At 33.5% G+C, this 13155-nt stretch overlaps 1 protein-coding gene across 1 annotated transcript in view; it reads left to right on the top strand.

The window, feature by feature from the left end:
• Nucleotides 1–13155, top strand: part of man2a1 (mannosidase, alpha, class 2A, member 1) — a 134784-nt gene that overhangs the window by 107004 nt on the left and 14625 nt on the right. Inside the window, 2 exon segments of the mRNA NM_001110027.2 lie at nt 7189–7330; nt 11011–11144. Coding sequence (NP_001103497.2) covers nt 7189–7330; nt 11011–11144 — 276 coding nt within the window.

The raw sequence follows: 13155 nt of genomic DNA, 5'->3' as shown, positions 1-13155 counted from the left end.
TATATATATATATATATATATATAAATTGTTGCAAATTTATTAAAAATAAAAAACCTGAAAACTCACATGTACAGAAGTATTCACAGGCTTTGCTCAATACTTTGTTGATGGACCTTTGGCAGCAATTACAGCCTCAAGTCTTTTTCAATGTGATGCCACAAGCTTGGCACACCTGTCTTTGGGAATATTTGCCCATTCCTCTTTGCAGTACCTCCAAAGCGCTTAGAATGACCAAGAGGCGACACTCAATAGAACGTTCCTTTGCAACAGCAGCGCCCAGCAACAGCCCTGGATTTCGTCATTTTGGAGTGAAAGTGATCGGTCGTCCATTGGATCTCATTACTGTTGCGATGGCAAGCAGCTGCTTTGTTTTTTATTTATTTATTTAAAAAGCGCATTAAAGCTGAGATATAACCTGAAAGACGACAATACAACACTTATCACAATCATCAGCACATTTAATAGTTTATTTTACAGACTTATATTATGCTGTTGTTCTATTGGAGTTTTCATTCCAAAATGGCCGCCGCACCCTCTAGTAGCTGTTTCCCAAATTACACTAGAGCAGTGGTTCTCAAACTTTTTTCACCAAGTACCACCTTAGAAAAAAATCGTCTCTCCAAGTACCACCTTACGACGCTATTTTTTGACCAGTATTAAAAAATAGCGTCGTAAGCCTAATTAAGCAGCTACAGGTGTGCACAGTTTTAAAACGATGCAGATTACTTCCTATTAGTAAGAATATGTATTATTGTCAGTCACTTTAAACATTTGAAATAGTCTGAACATTAACTGTGCTTGCAGATTTTAAAAAAAAAAGTTTTAGTTAAAATGTGCTTTTAAAAGTTCGTTAAAAAATGGCGCTGTTCTTAAAAAGTAAAAAGAAAACTGCTGTACTTAAATCTAAAGTATTCATAGTAGCCTATTCATCAAAAGCTGGAGATGCTGCTTGGACCTTATAAATATAGGCTATATGTCATATTCCTACACTTTCTGACAAATCTTGAAATAAATGTTAAATGTATATGACAGGGTTCATACAGGCACAGCCTAATGAAAATCAATTCCAGCACCTATTTTTTTTCAAGACTGACATGCTATGCATTGAAGACCTGAAATGTATTCTCAGCAACCCATAAAACATTGCATAAGAATAGATACAAATAAAAACCATTAATAATAATATTTATTAATCATATATTAATAATATAATAAACCTGCACTAAGTGCTTGTGAAATCTTTTTTGTGCTCAAGTAAAAATACTATTACACTGCTAAAATAACAAAGATTTTAGTAAATAATACTAATATTAGGTATACAAATTACTCTTTTAAAAAGTACTAGTTGGTTACTTTTGAAAAAAAATCTGATTTTCATTATGAAATCACTTTTTTTTAAGTGTAAACCTGATTTAATGGTTTGATTGCTTACATCCCAAAGCTAGATGTATAATTTGCACTAACAAAGGAAGTATAGTCAATTTTTCCTTTCATGACAATTAATCTTTTTCAATAGCACTGGTAAAACTACCAAATAATCTTTAAGGCCATATAGAGACACTTTTTGCCCATTTTTAAAAATATATATTTTTAAGCTTTGAAAGGTTAAATTAAAGTATATGGTAAAAAGATTTAAATTTAGCCTTTTATTTACATATTTTACACTATTTTATTTACAATATGGCAAATTTGTTTCTTAAATAGCTGTACATCACATGTAGATTTTATTTTACACTTGATCTTAATCTAAAATAGAAACGTAAAAAAATACAAGTACACTGTCAGTTAAAAAAAAAAAAATAAAACAAATGACTTCATTTTACTTGAGGTATTTGAAATATGACGACACTACATTTATCAAAGCAGTGCTTTAAGAGCCTTATTGTAAATTGTGATAAATACACAATAAGTAGGCTAACAATAGATTGCTTTGACCTGTAATGCTTTAGGACAGATCAGAATACAGCTAAATGTATAAATTACACAAATACCTCATCCAGAAACATTTCCAGCATAATTCTTTTTTCAGAATGTATGTAGAGGAGTGACAGGTCAGAGGCGAGTCGACTGGCTGTCGGAGAGCGAAACGTGTATGAAGATCATCAAATAGGCAGGAAATATGTCCGCGGTTTAATTACTCTGCTAGACATCTCTGTAGTGAAAACATCCGAGAAGCATTATTCCAACAAAACATTTGTTTTTAAGTTGTTTTTCTGTCTCTGCAACACAGAAAGCCTTTGTCCCGCCCTTACGTTTCACGCAACTAGACAAGGTCGACTGTGATTGGCCACTTTTCATGTCAGTCAAATCACGCTTCAGAATCAATTCTTAAACTTCGGAAACTGATTTTCAGCAGCTTATGACACAATGCACTAAAATAAACACTCCAAGCACAGCGCTGTGATCGTACGCTTCACAAAACAGCCAATGCTGATCACATCAATGTTATATTACGCATTAAAGGATTAAAAGTGTTAATTGTTTCTTTCATTATTCAGCGATTCCTCCGCGTACCACTAGGAGGAAGCCCGCGTACCACTAGTGGTACGCGTACCACAGTTTGAGAACCACTGCACTAGAGTGTTGCCTCTTGGTCATTCTAAGCTCTTTGGTACCTCTCAAGCTCTATCAAATTGGTTGGAAAGTGACGGTGTACACTCATTTTCAGATCTCTCCACACATGTTCAATAAGATTTAAGTCTGGGCTCTGCCTGAGCCACTCAAGGACATTCACCGAGTTGTTGTGAAGCCACTCCATGGATATTCTAAAGTTGTGCTTTAGGTCATTGTCCTGCTGGGAGATGAACCGTTGCCCAAGTCTGAGGTCAAGAGCACTCTGAAGCAGGTTTTCATGCAGGATGTGTCATTGCTGCATTCATCTTTCCATATATCCTGACTAGTTTTTCAGTTCCTGCTGCTGATTAACATCCCACAGCATGATGCTGCCACCACCATGGTTCACTGTTGGAATGGTATTAGCCTGGTGATGAGCGATGCCTGATTTTCTTCAAACATAACGCCTGTCATTCACTCCAAAGAGATCAATTTTAATCTCATCAGACCAGAGAATTTAGTTTCATATGGTCTGAAAGTCCCTTAAACACCTTTTGGCAAATTCCAGGTGGGGAGTGGCTTCCGTCTGGACATTCTACCATGCAGACATGATAGGTGGATTGCTGGACAGATGGTTATTCATCTGTAAAGTTCTCCACTCTCCATAGAAGAGCACTGGAGCTCAGACAGAGTGACCATCGAGTTATCAATCACCTCCCTGACTTAAGCCCTTCTCCCCCGATCACTCAGCTTAGATGGCCAGCCAGCTCAAGGAAGAGTCACTGTGCTCATTGGAACTTTCAGAGCAGCAGAAATTATTCTGTAACCTTCCCCAGCCTTGTGCCTCCAGACAATCCTGTCTCAGAGGCCTAGAGACAATTCCTTTGTCTTCATGCTTGGTTTGTGCTTTAACATGCACTGTCAACCCTGGGACCTTATATAGACAGGTGTATGCCTTTTCAAATCATGTCCAATCAACTAAATTTACCACAGGTGAACTTCAATTAAGCTGCTGAAACATCTCAAGAATGATCAGTGGAAACAGAATGTACCTGAGCTCAATTTAGAGCTTTACAACAAAGGCTGTGAATACTTAGGAACTTGATTTTACAGCTTTTTTATTTTTAATAAATTTGCAACCGTTTCAAACTATCTTTTGTTCACATTGACATTATGGGGTATTGTGTGAAGAATTTTGAGGAAATAAATTAATTTAATCCATTTTGCAATAAGGCTGTAACATAAAACTGTTGAAAAAGTGAAGCGCTATGAATACTTTCCGAATGCACTGTATGTAATATTTAAAATGTGCAATGATTAAATTTAATAAGAGATTAATATTTTTGAGAGATTAACATTATTTATAATTGATTATTAATGATTAAAAGAGACTATAAATACATTTGTCATGTAACAAATTAATTTAGTTTAGTATTTTTAGACACATTTTATACTTTTCATTCAACAAACAATACACAAATATATTTTTTCACAAATATATTATGCAATATTTTTATATACTTTGAAGCAGCACATTATAAATTTTTCTGAAGGATTGTGTGAATAAGAAAACTGGAGCACTTGCTGAGAATTCTGCTTTGCCATTTGCCACAGGTATTAATTAAAATATAAAATATATTCAGATAGAGAACAGCTATTTGAAATTGTAATAATATTAAACAATGCTGCAGATCTTTTGTTTTTCATACACATACATCTTCCTGATCCCAAGCTTTTAAAATGAGTACATGCATATATAATGACTAATATGTATGAATATTGAAGAAAAAAAAGCATAATTTTGGCCTCGTTTCCCTAAAGTTAACAAATATCATGAAAAAACCATAACCCACTATTGCCAAAAAGCAAATTACTGTAATGTGTACTCTTTTCATTACAGTTTGAAGAGATGTGCTAGTGCTTATATTTTAATTGGTATAGTTTTTTTTTTTGTATGTGTGCGCGTGTTGTTTGTACAGCACTTTGGTCTGCATGTGCAGCTTTATGAATAAATTAAAAGAAATGAATAAACAGAAGCTGCTTTTATTAGCTGGTCACACACTACAAGTGTGATGAAACCAAATATTCATCAGTGTCTGAATTAAGATGACACAGCTGAATGAGAGTGAAAGACATTTAATGATGAGACATGATGTTGCTGAAGTTAAAGAAACACTACACTTTTTTGGAAATAAAGTGGTCCCTCGGTATAACGCGGTTCACCTTTCACACCCTCGCAGTTTCACAATGTTTTTTTTTTTTTGTGCAATTTGACATGCTTCTTTTACAGCACATTTACTGCATCCTGATTGGCTGTAGATCATTGTCAATCAATCTCTGTGTCTTCTTTACTGTACAGTATGCATTCAGCTTGCCAAACATAAATCTTTGATCGCTAGCAGTGTGAATTTCAACAAGGATGCAAAAAATGTGGCAACTGTCGGCAGCAAGACATTATGTAGGGCGGGAATCACCAAACTTGTTCCTGAAGGTCCGGTGTCCTGTAGATTTTAGCTCCAACCCTAATCAAACACACCTGAACAAGCTATTCAAGGTCCTACTAAGTATACTTGAACCACCAAGGCAGGTGTGTTGAGGCAAGTTAGAGCTAAACCCTGCAGGGCACCGGACCTCCAAGAACGAGATTGGTGACACCTGATGTAGGGGGTCGCACAGCGGATTCACCGCTCCACACAGCGGCATGCATTTTTTAATTGTAAACATAGGTTTATGGGTATGCACGCCAGTGTTGCAAGTCGGTTCCCCCAGCTACGACTCAGAACACTGTTCATATATTTATTGCACCACAGAGCGCCATCTGAATAATTTCATTTTGAATAACATGCAAATGTGTGCGTCTGGTGTGTGTTACTTCCAACTGTCATGTAAACATAAAAAAAAAATTTATGCTGGATGCCAGCATTAAAAGCTAAAACGTTGAATGAACCTTTTGCTGACAGTGATGATTGTTTGGGCCTGACAACAGTTTTGATCTTTGGTTTTATTCTACAATACTGGACTTATCTTTCTATGAAAATGTAAACTTTGAGAGTGTTTAAACAAGAGACAAAAGTGTGAAAATTTCAATGCTTGTTTGAGAAAAGTGTATAAAGTGTGTAGTGAGGTGTTTTACAGCCTTAAAACATCTAGAACAATTGTAAAAAATAAAGCTCACTACTTCGCAGATTTCGCCTATTGCGTTATTTTTAGAACGTAACTCTTGCGAATAGCTAGGGACCACTGTAGTCTCATTATACAAATGTCTTACAGTTGATTTACCATTTTTTTAATCCATTCAGCTGATCCCAGGGTCTGGCGGGAGCACTTTTAGCTTATCTTAGCTTAGCATAATTCGTTGAATCAGATAAGACCATTACCATATAACTCTCTTATTTATAGCTTGATTCTTCTGTACATTGTATACTAAGACAATGAAAGAAAAGGCACCTGTTCAAAATGCACACATTTGTACTTAAAGAGTGCATATTGGTACCCTAAAAATATATATTAGTAGCTAAAAAATTTAAGAGGAACACTTTAGTACTTTTTAGGTACTATTTTGTACTCTTGAGGCATCAATATGAACCTTTAAGGTACAAATTTGTACCTTTTAAAAAGGTATCACCCCAGTGACAGCTTGCGTACCCTAATTTCTGAGAGTGTTGGTTGATACGGGTAGGAAATATGCTCTCCTCCTGGTGTAATAATAATCAAGGAACTTTGCTATTTTTGAGTATTTTCATAGCCATATAGACCTAGAAAACTTTTAATTTTCTGTTGGTCTTAGTACACAATGTAACATTAGAAGAGTCTTTTAATAAGAAAGTTATTGAATTATTTACCTAATTTTTGAGAGAGTTGCTAATGGTCTAATACGATTCAATGATTTGTGCTAAACTAAGCTAAAAGTGTTTTAAAAACTGTTTAACTTGTAAAATTAGGCTTTTTCCAAAGAAAATAGAGTGTTCTTTTAAATACGTGATCTCAAATTGTGGATACAAACTGCTAGCTGAACTAATATTGTTTACTGGCCAGTAACACTAATCAACAAAGCAGTCTGCCGTAGTTAGTTAATTAATTTGAGGACATTGTTTTGACAGTCTTGTTTGATTTCTTTTGATCGTGTCAAAATGCCTGGTTGTTTTTGGATGGCATAATGAAAATGTCAGTTCATTTTTCATTTCTCTCGACAAATAATTAATCAAAATAAGAAAAAAAAGTTTGGAGTGTGCGCTGTAGAGCTGACCAAAACAAACAAGTGTCACTTTAAATCACTCTGTCATGTTTTCTTGACATGCTGGAGTATTAGCGTGGCATTTAATTAGCTGATAATGTTTCCCTGGTCTTGGCCGGGATTAAGAGCTTCTCTTCGGTCCAAACTAATTAACTGGCTTCACAAAACAAATGCCTCATGAATAAAAACAGTGGAATATCCCATCCATTTTTCCTCCAAGTCACATCAACACACACACACACACACACACACACACATTGGAGCTCATCAATTTACAGTGTTTTTCTTTCAGAGAAGTGTCTCCACATGCCCACACTCCATGTTTGCAATTCTCTGAACAAGGAGAATTTGGAATCTTTCCTCTCTGCAGTGTTCAAATTGCCTTGGGCTGTTTTTCCAGGTGCAGCCGAGGAAAACCATGGCTAAACTCCCCCTGCAGGCAAACTTCTACCCCATGACCAGCATGCTTTACCTGCAGGACTCCAGCGCCAGACTCTCGCTGCTCACTGCACAGTCGCTTGGAGCGGCCAGCCTTAAAAGCGGTCAGTCTTCACTCACTCACAAGTGCTTCAAGCTTTCCTTTTGTTTAAAAACCTCAAGTATACACTAATGGAGGGTTTACCCCATGTTTGTTAGAGGCCATCGAAGATCCAGAAATTTAGAAAAAAAAGTATTATTTTAATGAATAATGGCCTCACAAATGCTTGAGTTGAAAAGCTTAGATATTGGAATTTTTTCTTATTTAAATATACCTATTCAAATGGTAATTGATACGTTAATAATGTATTTTACCAATTAGAAATGTTGGTATAAGTGAGATTTATTCATTTACATCTTACCAAAGTACAATTGCTGACAAAATATTAAGCAGACCGGGTGTTTTCAGCATTGATTATAATAAGAATTTGTCATATTTTATTTTAATGTTTAATTTAATAATGGTCATATTTTATTTTAATAATTAACTTTAAAAATAGTACCATATATAGCAATATCGCACCCGTAGCAGTGCGATATGGCTGGTTGTGTGTCCCGCCAGTGACATTATATAGCCATATCGCACTGCTACGAGTGTGATACTGCATTTATACAACAGTTTGACATCATAATCGTCTGTATAAAAAATTTAATTAAATACGGAAAGTCTCAAATATTCTTTTGTAAGAGAAACTACTTTGCTTATTTTATTTTATAATGATTTGATTAACTACAGTTTGAAATTACGTTGAGTTTTTCTCCCCTAAGAGCTGATTATGCGATCTCTGTTGCCATCTTGTGGCAAAACGTCAACCATCACAAAACATTTGCTCTGGTTGACCAACCTCAACCATCTTTGCTCTGGTTGACCAACGTCAACCATCTTTGCTATGACAAACTGATGGCCGCCGATCTCTGAAATTATAAATATTTAAAATAGGCACTATTCTTATAAATAAACTGCGTAGTTGCAATCTAAATAACTACATTCAGGCTTAAAAAAAAGCCCCAAAATTACATCATGTTGTCCAACAGCTGCAATATTTGTTAAACTGTAGTGAGTTAGTTTAGCTTGCTGCTTAGCACTCTATGTGGGCGGAGTAATACACAAGGGTGTAGAGGCTGTATTAGTGCTGTTATTGCAGAGTATCGCACGTCTATCAGCCAAATCAGATTTGAGGAACAGATAGAACTATATATATATGTCAAGCTCAATAAACTACTAATTAGCTGCTTATCATTAGTTAGTTAAGGTAGTAGTTGTCTTTAGGTAATGGGTAGAATTGGAGATCATATTTGATAAGTGCTAATGAACAGTTCATATCTTAATAATAGACGGGTAATAAGCCAGTAGTAAATGGTGTGAAGTGTTACTTAAACTAAAGTGTTTAAGTGCACCAATTTGAATGATTTCTGATGGATCATTTGACACAGAATTTAAGATTACTAAAATATGTTGAGCCAATCAGTTACCATAAATGTTTTTAGTAAGCTAACTCATAGTGGAACTTTACATTTTTATTTTGTACTACAACATCATTCTAGTAGTAAAACAAACACATTTTAAACAATAACACCTAATTTCAACATTTATTTTTCTTATTCAGTCTGACAGAAAAAATGCTGGGAACTGGAAATCTCCTTGAACTCAGCAGCACAGATTTCATATAACTTTTTTTTTAAATACCCACAAATATGAGTGAAATACATTGATAGAATTTAATTAAAGGGATAGTTTACCCAAAAAAGAACATTTCTTTGAATTGATTTAATATAAATTAAATATAAGTTCTGAATATTCTGAAGAGTGCTGGAAAAAAGAAAAAAAATTGTCTATAGTGTATGAGTGTGTGTGTGAATGTGTGTGTGGATGTTTCCCAGAGATGGGCTGCAGCTGGAAGGGCATCCTCTGCGTAAAAATGTGCTGGATAAGTTGGCGGTTCATTCCGCTGTGGCGACCCCAGATTAATAAAGGGACTAAGCTGACAAAAAAATGAATGAATGAATTAATTAACTAATGATATACAAGTATATATAAATTGCACTGACCTGCAAAATAAAGGCCACTTAAATGGTTTGTGAGCAATATTATCTGATTATCGTAGGAAATAATTCCATAAGGCAACTGACTGTGTAAAACCACATAAAAGCAAAACAAAAATGCAATGTATATGCTGAGTTCAGCGGCTAATTAGCCGGAATCAGCTGAGGTGATGTGACTGCAACCAACAAGACCTAGCTGTCACTCAAGTGATTATGCAGACTCAATAGGACTTAATTATGCAAACTTAATATAATAATAAAATAAAACGAAATGGATGAGTTAAAAAAAAAATTTACCTCCTCACAGTATATATACCAAAACCATCCTTTATACCAGGCTGTAAACATGTTTTATTAGCTGTAAAATTCGCCAATTTAGCATTGCAGTGAGTGAACATTTAGAGTTCTTGGAGCCAACCCCCAAAGGCCAGTCGACAAATTGCCATTTCAGTTACTTCTGTATTGGCTTCACGAGGGAGTGCAGGATCTAAACTCTTTACACACACACACACACACATATATATATATATATATATATATATATATATATATATATATATATATATATATATATATATACATATACATATATATACATATATATATTATTTATATATACAGTTGAAGTCAGAATTATTAGCCCCCTTGTTTTTTTTTCCCACCAAAATTCTGAGAGATCTTTTTCAACACATTTCTTAACATAATATTTTTGATAACTCATTTCAAATAACTTTTAATTTTAATTAATAACTGCTTTTATTCTAGCCGAAATAAACCAAATACGACTTTCAAATACGACTGAAGAAAAAATATTATCAAACATACTGTGAAAATGTTCTTGCTCTGCTAAACATCATTTGGTAAATATTAAAAATTATAATTATAATTAATAGTTTTTAATTTATTTAATTACATGTTTTTGTATATATCATGCTTAAATCATGGTGTTGTAAGGATGCCTTGTATTATAGAACTTTTAGCCACTGATTGAGAGATTTCTTGTGTCAGTTTATGTATGCTGAAGAACATGATTGGCACAAATCACCTAAAGAAGGAACCCAGTACCAAGATTTTCTAGTTTACTAGAGAAGCTCTCACTCATATTGTTACGCTGATCACATAAAAGCACAAAACAGTAGCATTTCATGTACTTTGCTTTTAGACATTTGGACCCTGCTGGGTATGCTGATGTACTCATAAAACAAAAATTACTTCAAGCACATCAATTTTTATAATATGCAGCTTTCCTCCCCTGGAAAATGAGCTAGAATCGTATTCTCAAGGACGTATACATTTGATATTTATTCAGTAAAAAGCTCTTTATAATGATGATATCCCTCTCAGATAAATAAATACCACGTGCCAGCCTAATGCTGCAGCAAAATGATTTGGCAGCCTATCAATCAAACACACTAACAACTATCCTTCGAGGTATGCTTCAATATACACGGCCTTACATAAATAAATAAATAATAAATAAAGCACTGCTTTAGGTGTATGTGAATTAGAGGTTAAAAAACACTCCATTGTTGACTGTGAAGTGCTTTTGTCTATAAAATACAATCTGTCAAGTGTCAAGTTTATATAAACATAGATGGTGCTCAAACGTGAGACTCACACATGATTTCTACATGTCATCAATCAGTGTTCGGATGAAGTACATGTGATGTCCTGCTGAAGCTCATTAGTGTGGTTTCCACAGGTCAGCTGGAGGTGATAATGGACCGCAGGCTCAATCAGGATGACAATCGAGGGTTGGGACAGGGAGTGCTGGACAACAAGATCACAGCCAACTCCTTCCGCCTGCTGCTGGAGAAGAGGATCTCTGTGGAGGAGGTAATCAGGACGGACAGATGATTGAATTAAAACAGAACTAATGTGCATTTATTCTTTGGTGCATATGATCACATCAATCTGATCAGTCTTGGCTGGTTCCTACAATGTACACTCACACCGGTGTGATTTCAATGTTCAGTGTGTAGCCTGATCAGCTGCTAAATTCAAATCTTGTTTCCTGTCAGAAAATTTTGAAAATGGGGTATATATATATATATATATATATATATATATATATATATATATATATATATATATATATATATATATATATATATATATATAACAATTTTGGCTTATATTATATTATATTATATTATATTATATTATATTATATTATATTATATTATATTATATTATACTTTTTTTCCAAGACGAGAATTTTTTGCTCGTCTAGAAAATGCTTCTTGATTGAAGAATCTTTAGATATTTGAACTAGAAACAAGAAGTAAGAAAAGCAATTTTTGCAGGTTAGTGAGTTAATGCCATGCGAATAAACAGGCTTGTGAATGTCACAAAACAACAGTGGAAAAACAACTATAATACTACATTACAATACTACTACAATACTACAACTATGATACTTTATATCAACTCGTACTCCTTTTCTTATGATTGTTTTTCACAATTCAGACTTTTCCACTCAGAGTTCTAAGTTTGTGTCTTGCAATGCTTTTCTCTGAACTGCAAAGACATAAATTGGAATTGTGAGATAAAGTTGTGATTGTATTTTTTATGAAATTTTCATGCTTTGGAAATTACTTCTCATGTGTAACAAGTCAATAATAAAAAAAAAATAAATTTTATCAATAAAAGAATAAATCTCAGAATTTTAAGGTTACTTTTTGTACTTCTGAGTACAAAATGAAAAATGTTTTGTGAAATAAAAGTTTGAAATAATATTAAATGTATATATGTTGAAGTCAGAATTATTAGTTTAATATAATTTTTTTACCCAGTTTCTGTTTACGGGAAAAAGATTTTTTGTCAACACATTTATAAACATGATCGATTTATTAACTCATTTCCAATAACTTATTTATTTTCTCTTTGCCATGATGACAGTAATATTTGACTAGACATTTAAAGGCTTAACTAGGTTAATCAGGTTAACTAGGCAGGTTATCGTAATTAGGCAAGTTATTGTATAGCGATGGTTTGTTCTGTAGACTATCGAAAAAAATATATCTTAAAGGGGCTAATAATATTGTCCATAAAATGACTTTTAAAAAATTTAAACTGCTTTTATTGTAGCCGGAAAAAATACAAATAAAAACAAATAAGACTTTCTCCAGAAAAAAAAAATATATATATATATATATATATATATATATATATATATTATCAGACATACTGTGAAAATGTCCTTGCTCTGTTGAACATCATTTGGGAAACATAAAAAAAAATTAAAAATAAATCAAAGAGGGGCTAATTATACTGACTTCAACTCTATAAATATATATATATATATATATATATATATATATATATATATATATATATATATATATATATATATATATATATATATATATATACTCACACACACAAAACATTGATAACAAAATTTGAAAATAAGACAACACATTGGAACTTTTGGAACAGTTGACTGGTCACATATTTCCTTACGGGTCACATTAACAAATACATATAAAGATCAGTTTATACTGTGTAACGGCATAAGTACAATCAATTTCCCCAATATTGCAGGTATTTGTCTGTTTGTAGTTTTAATGAAAAAGTCATCCTCATATTTTGAACATTAGATACAATATCCAGCCATTCAGATTTTGTAGGAGGTTCGAGCTGTAGCCACTTTCGAGGCTTGAGGTTGCTAAAAGTATTTTTATTAAATTCTGGTCTTTTACCATTAAGTTGGCTGCAGTATTTTCCAGGTTAATTGTTGTAAAAGAAAGATTTATTCCATCATCAAAAATACTATACTAATACTATTATTTACATTACATCCTGCCAGTATGACTGAATGCAAGCTTTATATATTATTTACATT

The sequence above is a fragment of the Danio rerio genome, chromosome 5 (genome assembly GCF_049306965.1).
Source record: "Danio rerio strain Tuebingen ecotype United States chromosome 5, GRCz12tu, whole genome shotgun sequence".
NCBI classification, from domain to species: domain Eukaryota; kingdom Metazoa; phylum Chordata; class Actinopteri; order Cypriniformes; family Danionidae; genus Danio; species Danio rerio.
Note: the sequence above shows the minus strand (reverse complement) of the source record. Positions and strands in the feature narration are given on the sequence as shown.